At 36.3% G+C, this 26633-nt stretch overlaps 1 protein-coding gene across 3 annotated transcripts in view; it reads right to left on the bottom strand.

Annotated features, from left to right (window-relative positions):
- The window catches only part of syt10 (synaptotagmin X), a 143780-nt gene extending 129479 nt beyond the window's left edge, over window positions 1-14301 (bottom strand). For 2 of the 3 annotated variants that reach the window (XR_007935178.1, XM_028816205.2), the window contains exon 1: window positions 13956-14301. Coding sequence is in view for 2 of the 3 variants with exons in the window: in XM_028816205.2 (XP_028672038.1) it covers window positions 13956-14100 (145 nt within the window). In the remaining variant the exon portion in view is untranslated. The remainder of the gene's footprint in view (window positions 1-13955) is intronic. The other variant, XM_051928556.1, reaches the window with a different exon arrangement.
- Window positions 14302-26633: the final 12332 nt, after the last annotated feature.

Genomic DNA, 26633 nt, shown 5'->3' with positions numbered 1-26633 from the left:
ACATTATCTAAATGTGAAAGCATGTTGTGGGCAGCACAGTTATCAATCAGAAGCCGAATCATCCTTTTCTTCTTCATATTGTGAGGTTTCTGAACTCTTTTGGGACCACACCCGACCCCCGACCCAACGGGATGACACGCCGAAGTGCGAAACTGGAAAACTGGGGAAACTGTCAGGACCATAAAAATACTTCGTTGTAATGGAAATTTCGTTGTAAAGATATTTGTTGTAACAGAATTTTACCTGTATAATATTCTCTGTACTGTTCTCTTTTTTGAAAAAGTTTAGCACTTAGAAGAATAGTCCAAAACTAGAGGGAGCATCCAAATAGATAAAGCATCCAAATGATCAAAAACATCTCCAGAGGTGATTTTGCCTGGTAAAAGGAAAAGCGGGCAAAATGTGCTGTTGATGTGTTTTGAGACCAAATCTCTCTCTCCTTCAGGTTCTTAATATAATTTTCACAATATGTAAAGCTTCCAGTATCATGTAATTACAGCTTTCTCAGGGGTTCTCTATTTAGCTAAATCTTTTTCAAAAACATTCAACTTTCTTATCTTAAAGTTGATCCTCTATTTGAGTTGCCAGCTTTAGTTTATCAAGATGGGCCAGCCAAGCAAGGCCTTCACATCTAAACAGTAAGCACATTCCAAATTGAGATGTGGGGTTGGAAGAATATATTCCATTTACTGCAGAAGACTCGTACGGTTACCCATTTTAGTCCTGTTTGACTGTCCTTGTAAGCATGCACTATAAACACAGCAATATTTATTTTTAAGGTCAAGAATAATGGAGACTCCAAACAACTAATTTACTATTGGTTTTAATTTTGACACATTTTCAAAAGAGTTACATCAAGTTAGTACTTTTGATGCTTGCCATGGAAGAGATGCATTGACTTCATAATCTTGTAAAAATAAAGAATTTGCACTCCTTCTACCCTGGTGGTAGCTGCAAATGCATATAAAAGAGGGGATATGTTATTGCACATAGTATTTATTTAATACCAGTATGATGCCAGTCAAATGACAGATGCTATAGGATTCAGGTAAATCTTATTTCATAATGTTACTCTCTTGTTATCTGATTTATAGTGAAATTAACGTGTCCAGCAAAATTGAAAAAAAGTTTTAATTTGTATGGCCAAACAGTAAAGCATACATACAAATGAGTACATCTAGTTAAAAGCTCACACTTGGTATAGCTTACATAGTTGGAGTCATTAGGCAGAAAGGGGGAAGGAAGCCAAATGCTTGTCTGCATTTCATTTAGACTATACAAAAAATTCAATCAATCACACTGTCAAGGTCATGTGCTTATTCATCAGGTGGCTGAATTGCTATATGAACAGACCACCACAGTTCTTATTTGAAGAAGGTGGAGGGCTCTTCATGTCACATCTCAACATTTATTCCAAAAAGTGAGCACAAGTACTTGGATTTCTCATTGACAGAAATTAAACGTCAGGCTCCAGTGAATGTCAAGTGATAATTCAACAACAGGATAGCTTTGATTTTAGTGAAGGTTCCTTCTCTGTTTATGTTTTCTTGGGGCTTTGCATATGTATATTAATACACTCTTTATTCTTCTCTGTTTTCTTAATTGTTAAACGTGCTAAACAGCTAAAAAATACTACACAAAAATGTACTCCATTTATTCTCCTTGAAATAAAATGGACTACTGTGTTCCTATTGCTTTCCTTTTTTATAGTTTTGTATAAATACCTTTGTTTCTGCCTTTCTTCCCTCTGTGCACTGTGAGCCCTCCAGTTTAAAGTTACTTATTTCCACAGTCCGACATATGCTCTGCCTATACTTTTTAGAAATTAGTAGTTTAAATGCCTTGCTTCTTGTGATTGCTTGTGTTTAAACCCACATCCCAAGATGGTTTTGTGCACGAATGGTACTGGCCATTTGAGGTGACTGAGCAAAAAGGTCCCCTGCCCATTTTGAAGTTTGTCCACCAGACCAAGTTAAGTAAACAAAATAAACTTTTCATGTTAATGTTTTGAAGCTGTGGCAACAAAGTACATGCAAGTCTTTTAAATCTTTACCCCATAGTCCAGAAAAGGGATGGAATCCTTCTGGACGCATCATCTGCAACCATGTACCACATATCAAATGTCTTTGTTTGTATCTAATTATTTTATTTTGCAGGTCTTGCAAAAAAACTGGAAAAAATGGATGGGACATTGCCAAAGCATGGTTTTAGTGTAGGCAATTCTCCAGAAAGGGATTTGCAGGTCTGAGAAAGACTGCAATGGAACAACAAAGGGGTGTGGTAATTATGACTCCTTGACTGGTGGTTCCAGGTCGACGTGTCATGGTAGGAATATCTGTGGAATTATTATTTTTAGCCCGTCGGTGCACAGCCATTTTAAGATCTCTCCAGAGATGTTCAATCGGATTCAAGTCTGGGCTCTGGCTGGGCCACTCAAGGACATTCACAGAGTTGTCCTGAAGCCACTCCTTTGATATCTTGGCTGTGTGCTTAGGGTCGTTGTCCTGCTAAAAGATGAACCGTCGCCCCAGTCTGAGGTCAAGAGTGTCTGGAGCAGGTTTTCATCCAGGATGTCTCTGTACATTGCTGCAGTCATCTTTCCCTTTATCCTGACTAGTCTCCCAGTTCCTGCCACTGAAAAACATCCCCACAGCATGATGCTGCCACCACCACGCTTCACTGTAGGGATGGTGCCAGGTTTCCTCCAAACTTGACCTGCATTCACACCAAAGAGTTCAATCTTTATCTCATCAGACCAGAGAATTTTCTTTCTCATGGTCTGAGAGTCCTTCAGGTGCCTTTTGGCAAACTCCAGGTGGGCTGCCATGTGCCTTTTACTAAGGAGTGGCTTCCGTCTGGCCACTTTACCATACAGGCCTGATTGGTGGATTGCTGCAGAGATGGTTGTCCTTCTGGAAAGTTCTTCTCTCTTCACAGAAGACCTCTGGAGCTCTGACAGAGTGACCATCGGGTTCTTGGTCACCTGCCTGACTAAGGTCCTTCTCCCCTGATCGCTCAGTTTAGATGGCCGGCCAGCTCTAGGAAGAGTCCTGGTGGTTTCGAACTTCTTCCACTTACGGATGATGGAGGCCACTGTGCTCATTGGGATCTTCAAAGCAGCAGAATTTTGTCTGTAACCTTCCCCAGATATGTGCCTCGAGACAATCCTGTCTTGGAGGTCTGTCTTGGAGGTGTGTGCCTTTCCAAATCATGTCCAATCAACTGAATTTACCACAGGTGGACTCCAATTAAGCTGCAGAAACATCTCAAGGATGATCAGGGGAAATAGGATGCACCTGAGCTCAATTTCGAGCTTCACGGCAAAGGCTGTGAATACTTATGTACATGTGCTTTCTCAATTTTTTTATTTTTAATAAATTTGCAAAAACCTCAAGTTAACTTTTTTCACATTGTCATTATGGGGTGTTGTGTGTAGAATTCTGAGGAAAAAAATGAATTTAATCCATTTTGGAATAAGGCTGTAACATAACAAAATGTGGAAAAAGTGATGCGCTGTGAATACTTTCTGGATGCACTGTACGAGGTCTTTCAGATATACCAAAAGCTCCAAAGTTACAACAGCATTTGGGCAGGATATTAACAAAAAACAAGAAAACCTCAAATAACTTCACAGCAGCATCACTCAAATCCACATTTAATTAAAACTCACAATGGCTTTGTGTAAAAAGCATACTGAGGAAAATATTAATTGAAACTCATTTTAACTTCAATTAAGCCACTAGAGACTGCCTATAGTGGAGAATTGTGTACTTATTATCATTACTGATTTAACTAATATTGTCCGAGTTTATCGATTTTAGCCAGTTACCCCGATCCCCCCCCATCTTAGTACAATGGTCATTTTCCAGTTTTCCTCAGTACACTTACTACTTCCACACCAACTCTTTCTCTTAACTAGGTATCTGTATTCCTTTCACTCCTTGCATCCATCTGATCATTCTCGTCTCTATTTTTTCCATGTTTCCATCCTGTTACACATTCATCAGCCATGTCTCACAACTATAGAGAAGAGCATACCACCTCTCAAACAGCTTTCATAAAATTTACCCTTCAGTGTCAGGGAGAAGTCAGACCAGGGGACATCTCCAGGAGATTCTTCCACATACCTTTCAACATTGCTGTCACTCCTGTGTTCACACCATCATCTTCATTCAACATCACCTAAGTAGCAGATCTTCAATACTTTCTCAAAAAAAACTCCATTGCCTATATTTAAAATTTACAGTTGCTACAACAGTATTCTGTAATTCCTCATACCACTTTCTGCAAGCAAAGCTCATGCTGGTCACTTTGAAGACTACCTTTCAGACTACTACATCAAATATGCACCAACTTATACAAATCATGTACTGAATTGTGGTTCTACTAATACTCCTACTACATATGCTGCATGGTTATGCACCCACCACTTCCTGACATTTTCCCTTCAACCATTATTTTGCTCTTTCCTGCATTATCTTAAGGGATTTTTGCACCAAACTAACTTTCCATTTTAGCATCTTTTCCTTCAATTCTACTTTACCATTTGCAAACAAAACAGATCAGCACTCTCTCCCTCTCAGACCTCTCTAGCACTCTCCCAACTACTTTTATTGCCTGCTCCAAAAACTTGCTTGTTCGATATTACCCACACTTTAATGGATCACCCTTTCTTTAGCATACTGGAATGAGCACACTTCTTTTCCAATCTTCAGCAATCAATCCTAAACACAATCATGTTGCACAGGTCTGTCAACTATTCAATTCCAGGTCATTCATCTGTGTTTATAACAACACTCCATTTGAGTGTGCTGCTTTACCTTCCTCATTTCAGTACTTTTGCAATCTCCCCTTTAGAAAACGTATAGCTTGGTCATTCTATTTTGTCACAACAAATATCACAATCTCATTCATTCTCCTTATTCAGTAAGCTCTTCATGTAGGTCTTCCAGTAATCCAAAACTCACTACTATTAATCAAGATGTTCCCTTCAGCATTTTTCCAGCAATTCACATACACTACATCCTGTCTTTCGTTTACTTCACAATTCTGGATACAAAAATCATTTGATGCAGGATAATTATGCTTGCAGGGAAAAAAAGAACTGAAAGTTATCAGGAAGAGATTTTAAAAAGAGGCATTTCAAAACCAGGAAGAAGTACATTTTGTATATGTCCTACTCCAATAATTAAATCCAAATAAAATTAGGTTAAGTAGTTACCATAATTCATAATTAAAACAGCCAAGAAACTGGACCAGAAATTGAGTTACTTTGAGAAACTGGAATTACAGTGGCTTTGATCCTTCCTGAAACAGAAGCATGCAATTGCAAAGATGACACAATTTGTAATAATTGTTAATTCACTGTGTTTGTATCAGGTATATGTTATTATATGTACTGTATATGTCCCTCTAATAATTATAGACCCATTTCAAATTTACCCTTACTCTCTAAAATACTTGAAAAGGTAGTTGCCAATCACCTTCACTCCTACCTTATATATCACAATTTATTTGAGAAATTCCAGTCTGTGTTGGAAATGAGATTCTGATATCCTCCTACAAAGGAAATTCCACTGTAATTATGTTGTTACATTAAGTGCAGTGTTTGGTACCACTGACTTACTACACAGGCTGAAAACTGATATTGGTCTTACAGGCAATATCCTTGCCTGGTTTAGTTTTTATTTATCAAACCAATTCAACTACATACAGAAATGTGCGGACAGTACTCCATTATTATAAACAGAAGTGAGATATGGCATCCCGTAGCACTTAATACTGGGTCCTTTACTGTTTTACGTTTACATGCTTCCACTGGGAATTATAATTAGGAAACATATTGTTAATTTTTACTCATATGCAGATGACACCCAGTTAAACCTTTATTTTAGACAAAATGACGTTTCTCCGATGTTGTCCTTAATTAGATGAGTTAGTGATTTAAAGGAGTGGATTGATGAAAACTACTTATTTTTGAACACAGATAAAACAGAAATGTCAATTATTGGAGGGTGCTGATCACAAACAATATTTTATGACTCTTTAACTCAGTTGGAATTTCCATTGGTTTTACTGAATCAGCCCCCCAATCTAGGCATTGTTTTGACACTAGCATTTAAAGCATAAATTACAAAACTATCCAAAACATTTTTTTCCATCTTAAACATGTTGGCAAATTAAGCCTTTTTCTAAATATGCAGGATACTGAGAAATTCATGCATTTATTTCAATACGGTGTTCGCTGGCTGCTCAAATCATTCTTTATACAACTTTCAGTTAATTCAAAACACTGCTGCAAGAAGTATTGCAAAAACAGGAAAATACAAGCACATAATTCCAGCTTTTAAGTCCTTACACTGGCTCCCACTTACGTTTAGCCTTAAACAGCCAAGGCCCTGCTTATTTATCTGAAATTACCATTACCAGATCTCAAGATGCCAGTTTACTTATGATTCCAAGGATTAATGAAATAAAAGTGGGAGGTCAAACTTTTAATTACTGGGCCTTGAAGTTGTGGAATGGTCTGCCTGCTTCTATAAGAGGTATCTCTTCAGTCCCAGCTTTTAAATCCAGGTCGAACACTCACTAATTCAGTTTAGCATTCCCTGAGTAGAGCTGGTGAGTAGCTGTGCATACTGCATCTCTGTTGTTAGTTATTAGTACTAAAACATAAAAAATACTGTATATATTTATAAACTGTTACTAACCCAACAATATTCTGTTTCTCTTCTTGGTATCCTCATGCGGTATTTGGTGCTACTGCTCTACTGCCAAATTGTTTGTCTATCTGTGGAAAAGTCATCTTGGATGACAGAGCACTGGAATCATGGGACAGAAGGGTCTTTTCATCAGACTGGCTGGCCCAGCACTGACTCAGTTGAAGAATGGCCAATAGAGGGGAGGTAGCTAGTTGGCCAAGGTCTCCATGACTCTTACTGTGTCTGGCTTGTCTGACTCCTTTTCTACAATAAGGCAGTGGTTCTACAATTAGCTGATGGACAGATTTTCATTTATGTAAACTAGTTCCTACTTGTTTTTGATGTATTTGAACATATCTGGGGGGCACGGTGGCGCAGTGGGTAGCGCTGCTGCCTCGCAGTTGGGGGACCTGGGTTCGCTTCCCAGGTCCTCCCTGCGTGGAGTTTGCATGTTCTCCCTGTGTCTGCGTGGGTTTCCTCCGGGCGCTCCGGTTTCCTCCCATAGTCCAAAGACATGCAGGTTAGGTGGATTGGCGATTCTAAATTGGCCCTAGTGTGTGCTTGGTGTGTGGGTGTGTTTGTGTGTGTCCTGCATTGGGTTGGCACCCTGCCCGGGATTGGTTCCTGCCTTGTGCCCTGTGTTGGCTGGGATTGGCTCCAGCAGACCCCCGTGACCCTGTGTTCGGATTCAGCAGGTTGGAAAATGGATGGATGGATGAACATACCTGTATCCTCATATGTGACAGTTCTGTATTTAGTGTGTGGAATAATCTATTTTTGCAATTTTGTAATTTGTATTATTGTTTTGCATTTCTGAGGTGGCAATGGCAGATTGGCCACCTAGCTCTGTAATGAGAACTGCTTGGTTCTATTTTGCCTATTGTATTTACCCCAGCTTTTGACACCCACTGTACTGTACGTTCAACCTCTCTCTCTCTCTAAACTGCTTTTCCCAAGATTTCTTCCGTTTTTTTCCCCTACAAGGGTTTTTTTTTAGTTTTTTTCTTGTCTTCTTTAGGAGTCAAGGCTGGGGGACTGTCAAAAACACCATGTTAAAGCTTATTGTGGCATTTCCTTGTGTGATTTTACGCTATGCATGAAATTAATTGTTGCTGTTGTTATTATAATGTCAAAGTTCACTCTAATAAAAATGTATAAGGAAAGGCTCTATTTTCTTGTTGGTAAGAAAGAAAGTCTCTCAATGGAACCATTATCCAGGAAATCAAGGAAATGCAAAGAACCAAGAACCAAATCCAATAAGATCATTAAGAGACATGACTGTCACATCTTGTCATGAAATGGGCTACAAAGGGGTTTGGTCTTCTTTTAAGTATAAGCCAAATAAGGAACTCTGCCATAATTGCTGCTGGTGAAAGAAAATGGATAAAAACCTGATCCCTGGAATAGACCCCAATAGACTCTTAAGAACAGTCTGTGTCCATTTTAGAAAGAGCAAGAGGAGTTCTTAAATGTTTTATGGACTGATATTTTTTCATTTGCTTTTAAATAAATACAGGATGACAAATATATGGGATGAAGTGTGGTCTTGGTCATGTCACGCACGCACGCATAGGGAGCCGCAGAACGACCCAGGAAGCAGCGCGACGTCTACAGCCAAAAGGGAATGGCGGGCAACTAACCTCTCTCTCTCTCTTTTCCCAGAAAGAAGGAAACGACGACACCATGACTCTAAGGGCTTGCCACTTCCTTATTCTCCTACACCCTGATGACGTCAGGACTCCCAGCGTCCTTTACGATTCCCTACCCAGCTTTCCTCTGATTAGTTCCGGTCCCTCACTATAAATCTTCCCCCCTTTCCACCATATCTCATTTGGATGGTAAACTGTCAATGGTTGTCTGGACTGTAATTTTTGAATTTTGTGCTAACTGTGCAGTATACGGGGCCGGAAATCCCAAACCTTTACGAGACTATTGTGTCTTTATTTTACAGTATATTAACCCCAAACCATCTTCACAGTATAGGTACAGACTTTAAACGGGTGCGGAGTATATGCATTTTGGTTACTGCAATCAGTGTAGTGGAAAAATTAATAATGCTCACCCACAAAAAGAGAATATCACTGCATGGTCAAGTAGATTTTATACACTCTACTTAAACAACCAATAATTTTCATATGTCTTAATTGTATCAATTACCTGTATAATGCATTAAAATCTGTGAGTTATTTTTGATAATCCTAAAGCTTACCTCAAGCACTATTTAATCAGTTTATTGCTTGCTGTTTTCTAAAAGTCACTGAGGCCAATAAAAAGCTCCTGAAATTGCTCCACTTTGGACAAATATTCCTGGCACATTTTGTGATATGAAGTGTGACATACCCTCTGGTGGTGACCAATAAATTTGCAAGCTTAACAGCAGACAACATTGGGCTTTTTATAGATGACTCCCAACAAATATCATCAGGGCAATATACAGTCATATGAAAAAGTTTGGGAACCCCTCTGCATAATAATTTACTCTACTTTCAACAAAAAAGATAACAGTGGTATGTCTTTCATTTCTTAGGAACATCTGAGTACTGGGGTGTTTTACCGAACAAAGATTTTTAGTGAAGCAGTATGTAGTTGTATGAAATGAAATCAAAAGTGAAAAACTGGCTGTGCAAAAATTTGGGTCCCCTTGTAATTTTGCTGATTTGAATGCATGTAACTGCTCAATACTGATTATTTGCAACACCAAATTGGTTGGATTAGCTAGTTAAGCCTTGAACTTCATAGACAGGTGTGTCCAATCATGAGAAAATGTATTTAAGGTGGTCGATTGCAAGTTGTGTTTCCCTTTGACTCTCCTCTGAAGAGTGACAGCATGGGATCCTCAAAGTAACTCTCAAAAGATCTGAAAACAAACATTGTTCAGTATCATGGTTTAGGGGAAAGCTACAAAAAGCTATCTCAGAGTTTTAAACTGTCAGTTTCAACTGTAAGGAATGTAATCAGGAAATGGAAGGCCACAGGCACAGTTGCTGTTAAACCCAGGTCTGGCAGGCCAAGAAAAATACAGGAGCGGCATATGCGCAGGATTGTGAGAATGGTTACAGACAACCCACAGATCACCTCCAAAGACCTGTAAGAACACCTTGCTGCAGATGGTGTATCTGTACATCGTTCTACAATTCAGCACAATTTGCACAAAGAACATCTTTATGACATGGTGATGAGAAAGAAGCCCTTTCTGCACTCACGCCACAAACAGAGTCACTTGTTGTATGCAAAATGCTCATTTAGACAAGCCAGATTCATTTTGGAACAAAGTGCTTTGGACTGATGAGTTATGTGGTCATAACAAAAAGCGCTTTGCATGGCAGAAGAAGAACACCGCATTCAAAGAAAAACACCTGCTACACCTGCTACCTACTGTCAAATTTGGTGGAGGTTCCATCATGCTGTGTGGTTGTGTGGCTAGTTGCTGTGGGGCCCTTGTTAAAGTCGAGGGTCGGATGAATTCAACCTAATATCAACAAATTCTTCAGGATAATGTTCAAGCATCAGTCACAAAGTTGAAATTACGCAGGGGTTGGATATTCCAACAAGACAATGACCCAAAACACAGTTCAAAATCTACAAAGGCATTCATGCAGAGGGAGAAGTACAATGTTCTTGAATGGCCGTCACAGTCCCCTAACTTGAATATCATCGAAAATCTATGGGATGATTTGAAGCAGGCTGTCCATGCTAGGCAGCCATCACATTTAACTGAACTGGAGACATTTTGTATGGAAGAATGGTCAAAAATACCTCCATCCAGAATCCAGACACTCAAAGGCTGTAGGAGGTGTCTAGATGCTGTTATACTTGCAAAAGGAGGCTCAACTAAGTATTGATGTAATATCTCTGTTGGGGTGCCTAAATTTATGCACCTGCCTAATTGTTATGATACATATTGCATATTTTCTGTTAATCCAATAAACTTAATGTCACTGCTGAAATACTACAGTTTCCATAAGGCATGTCATATATTAAAAGGAAGTTGCTACTTTGAAAGCTCAGCCAATGATAAACAAAAATCTAAAGAATTAAGAGGGGTTCCCAAACTTTTTCATATGACTGTAAGATACTTACAGTATATAGCTTAACCAAAATAAATGCAGTATTTTAAATTCCTTTACCCCAGTCATTAATTACAAAATAATGTTTCTTAAAATGTATGAATTAGTCTGCCACCAGTTATAAAGGGAACTTTTTGATGCAGTAACATTTTATCTTTTAAGTTTTAGTCTTGTATCCCAATAATTTAATCATGGTAATTCATACAAATAACTAAAGTTTTTGTTTAAATACAAAGCCCCCCTTCTGCTCCGAGTCTCCAAAATAAATAAAATACTCTGTTCTTTTGAATAAAACACTTACACGTCTGCAAATGTTTCTGAAAATCAGACTAATACAACTAGGTACTTCTAACTGCAGACATGTGAACCTAAACCGGATTACCTAGTTAAAACAAGGTGTTCAGATGCTAAGAATGTATGCCAGATTAATTAAATTATTGCCATGAAAACCAATGAAAACTGTTATTTTACAATATGAAAAAGAACAGTATCTGATAGCCCTTTGTGTCATATTCATGCTTCTGCTGTCAGATAACAAAGAACAGGCAATTAAGCTGAAAAACTTTACTTTAAATTAGAAAAAAGTATATGTTTAACATTTTAAAACATTAAAAGAAATATAACTTGACAGGTGTACTTATTGAACAAGTATAGATACAGCTGTTACTAAAGTCATATTTAAGGCAATGGAAAAATAAATATATTAAAGGCTATGGAAAACTAAAGGTATACATTCATTAAGACAATGAATAATCAATAGTATTCAAACTGTTCATTTGTTTTGTACTTTGCATAAACAAATAATTCTGCAGTAAACATGTCTGAAAAAAATCAAAAACAGGATATTACTTCACACAGGTCAATGAGCAGCATTTTTTTTTGTAGTTTAACACGTTCGTCAATTCAACAGATATATACATGCTGAGTTAAAGCAAATGTAAAAAGGTAGCAGTCACTGGTAAATACAGCATAATAGGTGAAAATGCTACATAATTATGTTTTTTGCATAATTATAAAATACTTCATTTTCAAAATTATGTTACATCAGTACATTCAATGGCAGAGTATTATTTTATTCCATTGTATCGAAATTAACTAATAAAAGCATTACTGATTGTATCTTTTCAATACATATGCATAAAACAAAACATGTGTGATCACTGTGACTGTCATGTTTTAACTAATTTTAAATATTGCAAATTGTTGGAAGGGATTTGAAAAAGACGGCACTAAAGTATCCATAGTAACAAGTGTCCACAGGAAAAGCAAATGGTGCATCAAATGAACATGTCAGGTCTGCCAGATGTTTACAGATAAGCTAATTATTTCCTCCTCCCTAACAGTGACAATTACTGGTATGTTCCTCTATAAAAAAACCAGCTCTAAGCACATCTCACACATGAAAATTCAAGGTACAGCTGATTGCGGACTCTTTTCTCCAACATACTCCTGTACAGAACAAATATTATATCTTTCATTCTTTTAAATTATTATGTTAAAACGGTATCATTTTCTTTCTTCTGGGTTATTTATGTAAGGCTACGTTTGCAAAACTTCAGGTGGGTTTTTAAAAATTAATAAGCAATCCCTCCCATGCTCACTTAAGTAATACGAAAAAGGAGAATACATAATGTAAATGTGTTATATTTAATTAAATGATTTGTAGTGTATTTGTTAATTAAATTTGTTATTTATACACACACCACATGATATGATATAATATATATATATATATATATATACACACACACACACACACACATATATATATTGTGTGTGTTTGTATGGAGAGATCGCATATATACCTATATTAACATGTAAAATAACCATGACGAAGCTGTCTTGACATATGCAAATTATATTAAGCAGCCTATACATAACAGAATTTCTAAATGCACGTGATGCATGTTGAAATATATTTAAATGTCTTTTGCTTGATTGAAAATTAAAAGTTTATGCAGATATGACAATAGAGTTTATAATCTCACAATATCTTAAAGCAACAAGTACACAATATACGGAATGGTTTTAATGAGCGTGTGGATCATAAATAACCAGATTTACCAAGTACACAATATGTGTATTGAAATATCTATATAAGAAACTTATCACATTGTCAAAAATATGAATACGCGACGACTTAACTGAATAGTAGTGCATCCCCTTTTCTTATGGCAAATGACGCTTCTTTTGAAAGGTCTATCACATCCAATATATTACAATGCATAAATTTATATGACACAAAATGAACGGAATAAACTGTTGTAAACATGTCATAAATAAGTGTAAAAATCAAACTGCCATCGGAATGAAAGTTCCTCGTAATTCCCCATTTCAAAATATAAATAAATGAACGAAAAAATCGATGAACATCGAATTAAAATTTCCTGCAAAAATAACAGCATAGGCACGCCTGCGTGATGCATGAATGGCTACATACCACCATTCAGGTTTTACTATGGAAACGATGCCTCGGAGTAAATTTACAATCCACCTACGACAAAATTCAGATATAATTGTAAGCTGTCATGCTATCTTGTTCAAGATTCTGCTTATTATGTAATTGCAAAAAGCGAGCATTGGTCACATATCAGAAAGCAACAGCAATCGAGAGAGATGCGCAGCTTCGTGAAGCTACAGGTGGAATTCATCCTATTGCAAGATTGTGTTGCCTATTTAGGAGTTTTCAGAAATCAAAGTCGAAAAAGTACTCTTTCGTGCTACAAAGTTACGCAGAGACAGTCTCGCTGAACATTATTTACTTGTATATTTGCCCTTTTGTACACGTCTGCGTGCTTGTCCATTGGTCCGCTTTTCATTTGTTTTGATCAGTAAGAAAGAGAGTTAGTAGATACCATAAACACAAAATACAAACAAAAGAATAAACCTTCACCTTAAACAGCCTGTTTCTGGTTGCTGAAGCACTCGTATACCTTCGAAAAAGATCGGCTGTCCGAATAAACACAAGGGATGCGCTCTGTCTTGCAAAGGATTTTTTTTTTTTAAAGTTCAGCTTTTGGACGCCCACGCGTTCAGTTGATGCGCTATTAGTAGTCTTTTACACACAGCTCCCACACACAGATCAGCACAGTTTACGACACCGAATGAGAAGCACAATAAAATTAGAAGTGGGGGAAGATAAGTAAAGCGGGGGTGGGATAGAGCAGAAGATTAGAATCCAGTTTACCTGTGCTGTCTTTACCTGGACTGGTTCTTTCTAGGAGGATACTTGAACATTTTTCCCACTCCACTTGCCCTCCTAGGCAAAGGTCCGACACGATCTGCAGAGCCTTCTGACACAGGCTGATGCTTTTCTCTGTTCGGGTACCCATGGCTTCCACCTAAGCCATGGCGTGCAAGAAGATTCTTTAAACAAACTACTGAGTAAATTTGAAAGTCCCCGAAGAAAGACGTTCAAGGCAGAGACAGCGCAAAAGCAAGAGCTGGTAGTGGTAGTAGTAGCAGCAGCAGCAGCGCGGGCAGTGAGCACAGAGGATGCTCCCCAGTCTCACTGTCACAGTGTCCATGGAACAACGCGCACTCCCGGCGCGCGCTGCCTCTGCAGCTGCTTTTGAACAACGAGCGTTCAGAACCTCGAGGGCTTCCGTAGCGGATGTGTCCAATCAAAAGTCATTCAGCTGGACTGGGCGGGAGACAGGTGCTGATGGGGTGCAACTTGAAAAAAAAAAACATGAATCATGTTTGGCTTACCGTAGGTTTCGCAATTGTGCTAGAATTAATTTCCTATAATAGCGGACAGAAAAGCCTTTTGGTGAAAGGCATGTCAGTCCCGTTGTCTTTAAAAAGTGCATCATTTTCTCATTAACCCTGTTAATTTCTGAGAATTTTACAACATGAAATGACTAAAGTTGTACATGTTTTTAAACAATGCAGTTTAGCTATTTCAGGTTTACAGTTTTACACTTTTATAATTATGTTGTGCAAAATGATTTATACCTAAAAGTTAGTCTACAATCTTAACATTACATTGAGATAACCATTCCACTTTATACCTAAGACTATACTAAAAATAAAAATTTGAAAACATTTTTATTCATTGTCTAGTGGATTTAAATTCCCTCCTTTAGCTTCTTATAGACTTCATGCTTTTAGGCATTTGTGTATAAGGATTAGTTTTGCTTATTAAATCTGATGAATGCAAAACAGAATTTTTCAAATGAAATGATTTTATTTTAAAGTTTTTGCAGTGATTTTTGTTCCACATCCTGCTGCCACCTACACTGGTACCACAGTGGCATAATGGTTGGTACAGCTGGATCAGAGCCGAAGATTGCAAAGTATAAATCTCAGCCTAGACACTGTCTGTCAAGTTTAAGCACAGAAATTTCCTTAGATGCTGTTGGTTTCTGTCCATACTTCAAAGATGCTTGTTTGTTAGGCAAATTGGTACTTCTTAATTTTTAAATTAGCTAGTCTGTATGACTACTTTGGTGCTACTGAATACAGTGATGCAATGACATCAAATCCAGCTTTGGTCCTGAACCAGCTTAAGCGGATTCAATAATTAATTGCTGCCTGCCATCCAGAACAAAGCCATAATATCTCATTTTAGGAACATAATGTATCTTCATGTTGTATTCACAGTGTTCAATCCTTTTTATGACAATATTACATCAGATAACAAAAATATATTCTCACACAATTGATACAACACTGCTTAAATGTAAAAATACATTCATACTCAATCATTTTTAGTCATCAATTACACTACTGCTTTTGTACTGTTAGAATATGCATTTACAGCAAGAAAAAGCACATGCGCTAGCTCAACTACCTTAATGCCTCACATAAAGTAGCATGACAACTAAACTTGCACAAAGAGTAGAAAAGCAGATGCTGAAAAAATAATTTTTGTGATCGGCCATTTTACTAAGTCTTTTGTAGTAAAAATGGGATGATTTAGATTGGCAGGCGATTAATTGGAATATCACTACAGAACACATAATTGCATGTAAAGAAATATTACCACTGGAAAGTACATTATGGAGCTTTTGTTATCTATTGGCTCTTGCAAGGGGCGTAATGAAATGATCCTTGTTATTTTTTTTTTTGTGTGTTATTTTAATAGAAGGTTAGCTGGGTTTCTAGCCAATAATTACAGTGTTATGTTTCCTGCTTAATCACTTTTTAAATCTTAACATGTTATGTTCTTGACTACTTTCCTTGACCTTGACAACAAATTTTCCTTAGCACCTATTAATTATTTTCATATTTTTGGTAGCTAAGCCTGACTCTTGACAACATTTGAATTTCCCCATGGGATTAATAAAGTTAATCTAATATAATCTCATCTAATCTAATATAATATAATCTAATATTGCCACATTGGATACATACCTGGTATGTGTTTTAGCTTCTGTCAAATCTCAGTAATATGTCAACACTATTAGTTTGTTTGCATGCAGCCATTACTTTTATCACTGCTCTTATTTTTTGTTTAACTCCATGTCAGACTAAAGTCATAATGATCACTTATTGATACATTGAAGAATTGATCAGGTTCAGAAAATAAATTGACTTGTAAAGTATCTAAGAACTTACTAAGAACATATATGGCTAGATGGACAAAAGAGACTTCAACAAAATAAGCTTGAACTTAACTTACTGTTCACTAAGGACAATCAGTTATATATATCTTGAAATCAGACTTCTCAGGCCCCTATGCATTTTTCTGTGTTCAGCTGGATGCTAATTGTTGTTAGAGAATATACTGACATAAAAAGAAGCAGCATTCTTATTCTTAATAAAACTTAACCTGAGATGCTTTATCCATATAAATATTAGTACACTTCCCAAGGAAGCGTGATGATAAGGCACACAGCTAAAGACATAAGGTTTATTATTTTAGCCATTCTACATGATAGCAAAGTGCATAGGCAAGGTCAAACAACAGTAAGAAGGCAAGTAAAGGTGTAGAATTGTTTAACTTGATGTATGCATTATTCTTCACTTTTTGAAATTACAACACACATTTAAACAATATCCATTCATCCAACTTTGTCTAGTTCATGCGTGTGTGGGCTTGAGCATATTTCAGCAGCAACTGGTGCAAGGAAGGAATCATCACAGAGCACAATCATAAACACACCTAATCTAGAACAGTTTTAAAATGTGGAAGGAAGAATAGAGTACATGGACAAAAATCTCACACAAACACATAAAGAATTTGAATCTCAATAGGATTCAAACCTTGGAGGTGTGAGACACCTAACAACTACAGTTGCACCCTATTCAAACATTAGTCAATATAAATTCACAAAGCGCTTGTTTTGTTTTTACAGTTTTTATTTTACAGTATATTGTCTCTGCTATATTTACAAAGTTACTAATGTCTGTTCAGTCTCCTTTATATCACCAGGTAATCTCCCACTGCTTTCTTCCACTCATCTCCATGATTTTAACCTGCCAGGAATTCTTACTGCTGGTTTCCTGATGTTTGACATGCTGTATTTGTGTGCCACTTTGTGTTTTATAATACATTTGTTTCTTAAAGTTTAATTGTGCCTTATATTTAATTTTCAGTTCAATTCAATTTGTGTTTATTAAGGTCACTTCCACTTATAAGATCAGACTGATAAATAATTACAAATATAGTCAAAGAAATATATATGTATTAACAAAAAATACAATCATCTAAGAAAAGAAATAGGACACATAAAAACGATAATGTTGAAATATAAACAGAGAAACATCATGCAATACATAAGTCATATTCTCATTTCTCTGTGCATCTTTTCTTTATATATTGTAAAAGAATGAGTCTCAACACAATGGAAAAGTTTGGGGCAACCATCTGTATTTTGTTCCTGGCTGCAAAAAGGGTTGTAAGAAAGGCACTGATGTGCATGGGTTGAGTTCCAGATTGAACTGATTTGGTTTAGAAAAGATGATGGCTTTATAAGCCGAAAACAGAAGTGATGTTGTCTGGGGCCGGAACCGGAAGTGCCATCAACCTGGTCGCCAGAACTGGAAATGACGTCGTTGATGTTGAATCAGGCAGGTTTTCCCATATTTTGCCTGCAGAGATAACAGAGGTAGGTTTAGTGCACCCCGCCACCCCCTGGCCTGGCTGATAATTACCTCCACTTCGTCCACTTAGCTCCCTCCTAATCGCACATGTGTGACAATATATACATTTATCATTACAACTTCCTCTTTTTTCACCCCTGGAGTAGGATAAATAAAGTTTTCATTTTCTGCACTCCTCAAATATGTTTAGCATTGCATTGTATTAAAGTGCATATAAGACAAAATAAAAAAATGGACACCACAATCATCGGTGCTTGGCAAAATTAAATATTTTCTAAGCTGAGTTGAACACTCTGTTTTTGTCAATTATTTCAGAAGCAATTTATGCTGCATTTTCATAGTACTTTATACTCTAAAGTTATTAGAGGCAGATCTGTTCTTAAAACACTTACAGTGGATTCAGAAAGTATTCAGATCCTTACAGTTTCTGCATATTTTATAGTGTTGCATCAATACACACTGAATAAAATACATTCAATATTAGTAAATATTTCAGGGAAAAGGCCAGAGAAACGTAAGCAGTGGTGATGTGCAGTTAGCCAAAAACATTATTCGTTCATTATTAACACTAGGGGGCTCTGCCCCCTGCTCGCTTCGCTCGCCAACCCCCATGTGGGCCCTACGCGCTAGTCATTTCCCGGATCTCCCGCTTGCAACAAATCGTGCTGTGCTTTTGGATAAACACAAATATCAACTCTGTCTTTGATATCTCCGTCTTTTGAAACTATTATCGCTGACAATTCGTCACATGTTGGTTTATTATATATGCAAGCGTGATCTTTCGGATTCATATAGAAATCCAAGAAAACTTCTTTGTCTGTGTTTTTCAGATAGATTTCGTGTAAATGCGATAGTTTTGGACGTATGGATTTGTATCCATTATTGGCAGTAGTATTTCTAATACGTCCGATCGTTTAACTCTTTCAATTCTATGCTTCATCACTTCTCCGTGATCATAAATATAAACCTGACCGAATTGTGGTTTCTTTGAAATTAAACTTGTAGAAGCTTTAATTGTTGCGGGACCACAGATTCTCATAGCATATGGTCCTGAATCTTGTAAATCTACGTTTTGAGAATTGATTGATACAAACGCGAACAGGTTATTGTAGATTCGGATATTCTGCCTGTAGTGTTTGTGGATTTCACTTTCACCAAATAACAAATCTTTTATTTCTGGCAAATACACCTCTTCATTTGGAAGAAACACTACTTTTCTCTTATGGCAACACGAATTAGACAATCTACAAGTCTCCGACTTAAAGTTTAAAGCCGAAAAATATCTACATACTTCTGTCATATCACCTATGTCCATATATTCAATCTTATTTTGCTGTTCCGTTATTTCACTGAGTAATAATTTCAGTTTGTTTCTGCTAATGTGATCTTTACTATCAGTTTTTTGAGACTTTCGAATTTTAGTCCTTTCATCATCTCTAACCTGCTCTGCATGTGTATCACGCCAATGTTTTTGAACCTCTTTACGACGTTCTACTTTGTCTTCTACTCTTTATCTTTAATTTCTGGCCCCAGGCATGGTTAAATCTCTTGGCACAAAGTCTTGTCTCGCGGTACTTGAAATTATCTCTCTGAAAAAGTCTCATCTTGTCCCAGGATAAAAAGTCTTGTCTCGTCCCAGGATTTTTTATATAGTAGAGAGATATTATTATTATTGTTAACACTGATTGGGAAAGCTCAGGAGAAAGAAAATAATAACTGGCAACGACACCTGTTAAAATGGTTACCTCCTGTCTAGATGAGAAATGCTTCTGAGACAGTTCTGGAAGTGGTTACCACAAAAATGCATAAAATATTCACTGATAATAGTACATATTAGCAATATTATATTATTAACTAACAGTGGGAGGAAGAGAGAACATTGTGAGTGATACAGCAACATTCACCCAGCTGTTATTCAATTGGTATTCATCTAGATATTTCTTACCAGTGTCATACTCTGAAAAAGTCTTTTAATGCAAGCTAAGTATAAAATTAGTATTTGTGTTATGATGGTTCTTCCTACTGTTTTGTTGGTTATTTTGTCACCACTGGGATTTTGAGACAGCACAGTATGCAAAATAAACCTTTTTCAGTTCAATCCCTAGCCCCTGAACTTGGTCCTCCTGAGGACTTAGCACTCTCTTCCTTACAAGACACATTTTAGTGCTTGTCAGAAAGGCTCATTAGCATCTGTACTTCCTCATATATCTGAGGACAGCTCATATTTCTGCACCTGATGTCACAAACTTCTGCAGGCACAGAGTAGAGTCCATCCTCACTGGGTGCATCACATCCTGGTACTGCACCTGCTCGGTTAAAGTTTATAAAGCACTCCAGAGGGTGACAGAGGCAGTACACAATGTTACAAGCACCCAGCTGCCTTCTGTTCAGGAGATATACATTCTTAACTGCCTTAAAAATTCAAAACATATTATTAGAGACCTTTGCAATTCTGCTCTTCTCACTGCTCACTTCTGGTAAATGGTACACAGTCATTGTGTTTGGCACTCAAACCAGTAAATTCCACCCATAAGGTTACTGAATAGTTAATCATAAGAATTCAAGTGATGTAACATAGCAATCAGTTAAATATATAATACTTGCAAATATATGTGTATATAGCATATACAATTGCATATATGTTGCATGCTAAGAATTTGTTGCATGGTATGAATTTTATAGTACTATGTACACATGACACTTGACTTGACTTGAATGCAAATGTAGAATTAATCCATTGTAACACAGGGAGTACTATGAGCAAAGGCTTTCACAGGCTTTCAAAAGCTTTTTAGAGTTAGTTTCTATTGTACTTTCCATTCCACATTGAAGAGATGTGTTAGGTAAAACACCATACAGTACCCAATGCTTTCAAGCCTTTCTAGTTTGATCTCATCCAAACCTACATATATTCAAACAACAGTCAAATGTTTCCTCTCTGCAACTTTAATTTGCATTGGGGTGACCCTCTTATGCACTGAAACAAACTGGAACTGTAGGGGCCTCTCATGTAAGGCAACATCAGACTAGGGGTTTGAGAGAGAAAGAGGGAGTAAGTACTTTTGGTGAAGTCTGGTTTCAGAGCAAATTTTGTATGTATAGGTGAGCCCAACTAAATCAAATGTTATTTTTTCACCCTCATCCACAAGCTCCTTCCTCCACAGAATTTACATTAAACAACCCAAAAGCCAGCTTTGGGTTGCATGAATCTATCCATCTCTTGCATGTTGTGCACATTGAGGCTCCACGTGCCTCTGTCTGACTAAGCATGTTTGGGATATTTGAGCTACCTGTCCACCAGACACTCACAGTTCAACTCTAGTCTGTGCCTTTGCTCCAGGAGTATGTTCTGTTATCCCTTAGAGCACTTAATTTTTTTTTTTTTTAATTTGAGACTATCATGAGGGCTGTTAATGGATTGTTGTAGATTTGGCCCCCCCCCTTTACACCAGTTTGGCATGGGTTATAGTACTAGGAGCACAAATCTCTAGACAACATTGTTCTAAGGATCATTTAGGCACACAAGCCACCTCACCATGTCCATATGCAATTCAGAATATTTTTCAAATATGTACAGCATGTTTAATCAGTTTAATGCTACTCAGAGTATATGTAATTTAGTTGTCTACATCATACAAAAGTTTATAAGTTATTTAGGATAAAGTCTTTTATCGTGATACTTAGATTTTTCTTGAAAGGTATCTGTTTTCACATAGTTCATTCACAGAATAATACTGTGCTTAGGGTCATGGAGATGTTTACTTCTTATCATTCAGATGTGTGGGCATTGAAATCCTTTGAAACAAGATTAGATGCAATAAAAATATGCATTGCATTACAGCTGATTTCCTCAACAGATAAACTAATCAAGGTGGAAACATATGTATTCTTTAAATAATACATGATCAGCAGAATAGGTTTAACAATATAATAATCAACTACTACACAGGTTATTTACTGTACCAAAAAGCTCCAAACTGGAACATGTTCTCGCTTTTAAAAATTGATTGTCATGAATATAATAAATAATACACAAGAAAATCCAATTTAGACAAAGAAAAAAATATAGTTTTGAAAGTTCTACAAGCTCTACATTTACAGTATAATGAAGAATTGTAGCTCAATAAATATTAAAAAAAGGGGATTAATGCAGATTATTTTGAATATCTGATAATCCCATAGGTGTAAAGAACTACGATTTTTTTACATAAAAGTGATAGCAAGCAACCCACTTGAAGGTCCAGCAGGGAAAGCATTCTGGAGAAAAAGATGCCCTAAATATTTTAACCACTGTCAGTTTGCAAAAATAACAATTTCCTGCAAGTATTATATGTATGATATACATAATGTATTACATTTCATTATTTTAAAAGAAGGAAGAAATTATGAACTTACTGATAAATAAAGTTCCATTCTATTGTTAAGTTTGGTACTCCATTCCAATCCTTTACCTGAAAAGCAAATGAAGTGTAGGTAGGGATAAGCCTTAGGGATAACCTTTTGTACTGTAAAGCACAAGTAGAAAATTTCAGTCCTTATCACTAAATTACTGAGACTGAGCAATCGTGGGCAAGCTGCTTAACCTGCAATTGTTTCAACTATAGAAATAGAAATACTGTGTGAATATACCTACAATATCAAAAAAAAAGTTGAAAATAAATCTAAATGAAAATTAATTAAAGATATTGTATTGTTGGCTGAAATGGTTCCAGGAAAAAGGCTGAGGAATTAGCAGGACATTTTCACCTCTAAGTGAAATATTTGTTATAATACTGTATAAAATGGTCATCGCAGGATTGTAGAGCAGAATTTAAAAAACAGTGATGAAAGATTTGATACATTAATGGCTATTTGAGAACATAGAAAAATTAGAGATGATGTAACAAGTAGAATATAGAGTGTAAAGATAGCAATGATTAGAAAAAATAATCAAAGCATCTACTGGTGTTTAATTTACATGGTATATACAATGCATTTAGAAAATATTCAGATCACTTCACTTTTTAGATTTAATTTTAAATGGATAAATTTGCCATTTTTGCCCATCAATCTTCACTCAATAATCCATAATTGTAGTGAAAATATGTTTTCAGGAAGGTTTGAAAACTTATTAAAAATCAAAAACAGGTAAATCTAATTCTTATTGTTATTCATAGCCTTAATTCAGTACTTTGGCAGCCATTACAGCTTTGAGTTTTCTTGGATAAGTCTCTATGAACTTTGCACACATGGGATAATTTTAATGTACAAAATAGCAGAAGCCAGAACCTGTCCTGGTGTACATGTGCACAATGCACAAGAACTTCTCATTTTTCAAGGAGATCTTTTTACATATAATTGCATTATAGAGCAACCTAATCATTAAGTATTGCTCATTTGTGTCAGCAGCATGCTGTTATAAAATTCAAAATGATTTGTCACTAAAGCCCCACAAAACAAGCATATTCTCATTGTTTTGCTGCAAGAATTTAAATACTTACTGTCACATTCTCTATTCTCAAAATAGCAGTTTTTGTTGACTGATGGTTCTAAACTAGACTTGTGTGAGAGACTGCAAATGTATATGTGAGTGTGCCCTGTGATATCTTGTTAATTATTGTCTTATTGCTAGGATAGGCTCTGTCTTTCCATGACCCTGAATTGGATTAAATGTGTTTAACAATGTTATATTTAATTTAACATTGGAATAAGAAGAAAAAAATCAAGTGGCCAGGACACCCTTCTGTCTGTCTAGCTAATCATGATGATTTAACATTCAACTATTATTCTGTTGCTGTTTCTACCTTTGGACATTGTATTATTGTATTAGACTGGTGCTCCATCTGGGTTAGTTCCCATCTTGCCTAGGCTTACATTTAATTTATATTATGCATATTCTGTTTCTGTGTTCAACACACTAGCTCTCCATTTAGAACACAGCATAAAGAAAATCATTGTTTTCTCCACAGTTCAAGATTCTTCCTAAATATGCCCATGTCTATATATTTCTAGAGTATGGAATATAATACTGTTTCACAAAGTAGAAGAAACTAATATTTACTTATTATAAAAACCTTGCAAAACAGTCCTTCCATTTAAATTTGATGAAAAAGTACTGAGGTTACTGATTTTCACTGTAGTGACATAAATTCTTAACAGCTGTCACACATGCGAACTTGGGAGGCAGTCTAAAGGCTTAACTGGGAGTAAGACACAGTGACAAGAGTTATTAAATGGTGTTAATACCTTTTCTCCTTCCTCCACAGACCAGCAGAAGAAAGCCTGCCTAAGACTCTGCCTGTTTCTTTCCAGAATTCGCCTTCTAACAAGACCTCACTTCTGGCCATAATCCCACCCCTTCCTGTCTCCTCTGTATGTAACCAGACCCATTAATCCTCTTGTTGAGTCTTGATTTAGACTTGGTCTTGAATGACTACTTGTTTTGTTGATTTTGCCTACAGTATACAGGGTGGAATCCAAACCTTCATACTATTTGTCGTGCTTTCTTTACACAGTAATCCAACATAGAGGTCAATTTGATTTTGACAGGAACACTGCATTTTTCTCCTGTTTTTATCCTTACAGCTATGGGCAAATTCCCAACAAAATGACTTGACTATCTAATAAAATGTGGTGCAAACGCTACCCAACTCAAGCTAGTTTAACTCTTTCAATCAGTAAGTCCATCCATCCATCCATCCATTGTCCAACCCGCTGAATCCGAACACAGGGTCACGGGGGTCTGCTGGAGCCAATCCCAGCCAACACAGGGCACAAGGCAGGAACCAATCCCAGGCAGGGTGCCAACCCACCGCAGTCAATCAGTAAGTATGTATTTAAATTTGCAGTAGCAAGTCTGGGTGTGATCAGTTTGTAGTAGGCAATTCAAGACTGATAAGCTGTTATAAAATTCATTTCTGTCATACAATGAGCTAATTCACAATAGTTACTTCTCTCTGTTGTTTTAGGATGGTAAAGTGGCACTGCAGCTTGCTATGCAAGTCCTGTTTAACTCATTTTAGGAAATAAAGCCTGTAGGAAGATGCCGTTAGAAACAAGACAGAAGTCTAGAATTTCCTCTGTAATAACCTGTGTGTTATTAATTATAAGATTAGAAATATCTTGTTGTCTAGGGATTTGAAAAATTAGGCACTGAAAGGGAAAGTAAGGGATAGAGTCATTAAGAGGTTTCAGAAATTTAAATCAAGACAATCATGTTTAACATTGTGGTGTCCTCATATTGAGCAGACAGCATAATTTTCCAGGTTAGCTATGGAGAAAAATCACCTGGGATTGTGTTAAGGTATGGTTAAGTGGAAAGGATTGAGTAGGTAAGATTTGGACATTAACATGCCCAATAATGCATTGTTGTTTACAGTGCACATGAAAAATACCCTGCATTGAGTTCAGGTCATAATTATTCCAGTAAATGTATTATCCAGGTCATTCATCTCTAGGTGTTGTTATATTTGGGTCAGATTTTACTTTCTTCCAAGATCTGGTTATACATTATAACCTATAGCCATTCCCAAAAAATGTACAATACTTTTAGGATAATACCACCTTGAGGAAGGTGCATGCTTTCTTAATTGATTTTAAATTTCTGTGGCTAACAGAAAACAAATGAAACAGAAGCATTATTGATCATTTTAAAGCTCTTTCTAATTAGAGCGCAAATTCCATACCAACAGATCAGTGTAGTGATAGTGAAAACTACTATACAAGGTGGCATCATTAGGTTGTGATGTTCATTTAAGAGCTTAAATTTCTATATTCTTTATGAAACTCATAATATTGTAAAGTGTAAGGGTTTGAAAAATGAGAAATTACTTTCAAACTACATAATAATTTATTTTATGTTCAACATAATCATTTATTTTATGTTCATTGTAGGTTTTCATTTGTAAGCTGAGATGTAAAATATGCTCCAACCCTCTTTCCTGCAGAAAATGAAAGGTCAGCAGGTTTTATGTTTTTAAATCTATTTTATTTAAGTGCTAACTATCACATGAGGTACATCATTAAAAGAACACTAGTTTTGGCCATAATGCTTTTTGAAAGTAGGTTGTTACTAAATATGAATTTGCCCACTTAGAGTCCCTTTCTGCCTGAGTCACGTTTGTGATTTGTGCTTGAGAGGAGAACTTATATTTATTTACTTAATTTTATCTTGGTGTTATTACACACTTTTTTATATGCAATATTAATATTACTGAGAACAAGTAAATTAAATGCCACTTATGTCTTTTAAATTAAAGCACAATTCTTTAGTTGAAATGGTCTTCTTCTGTCTCTTTAAAACAAATACTCCCATCTCTAAAACTAATTTATTAAACATGACAGTTTGCTTTATAATAATAACATTTTGGCTTGCGTTTACCACAAAGTTTTGATGTACATATTGTTTTGATACTTGAGAGGATATGTCTGGATATAAGGACAGAAGAAAGAAGCATAAGCAATGTCAATACTTAAAGAAAATCCAGGGGACAGTATGGAACAATATGTCAAAAAACAACAGTACAATTTCTGATTAAAAGACATTAGTACTTGAATGCTTTATTTCCAGAAACAACATATTCTGACTCTGATTTCTCTCCATCTAAAAAGACGAACAACCATTGCCACACTCATTACTGATGAAAAAAAACCCTTTCCTATTGCTTAACTTCCACACTTTCAAAATTATTTAACAACAGACAAATTATTCTTTCTTTACAAAGTGTTTGCACATCAGTTACATTTTACACAATAACATATCCTTATTTGGAGTTCCCACACATCTTATCAATATATCATTGCATTAGTTCAGGTTTTGGAATGTTACAGCAGGATT

This window comes from Erpetoichthys calabaricus, chromosome 1 (genome assembly GCF_900747795.2).
Source record: "Erpetoichthys calabaricus chromosome 1, fErpCal1.3, whole genome shotgun sequence".
Lineage (NCBI taxonomy): Eukaryota > Metazoa > Chordata > Cladistia > Polypteriformes > Polypteridae > Erpetoichthys > Erpetoichthys calabaricus.
The sequence above is the reverse complement of the archived record's forward strand: the minus strand, read 5'-3'. Positions and strand labels throughout refer to the sequence as shown.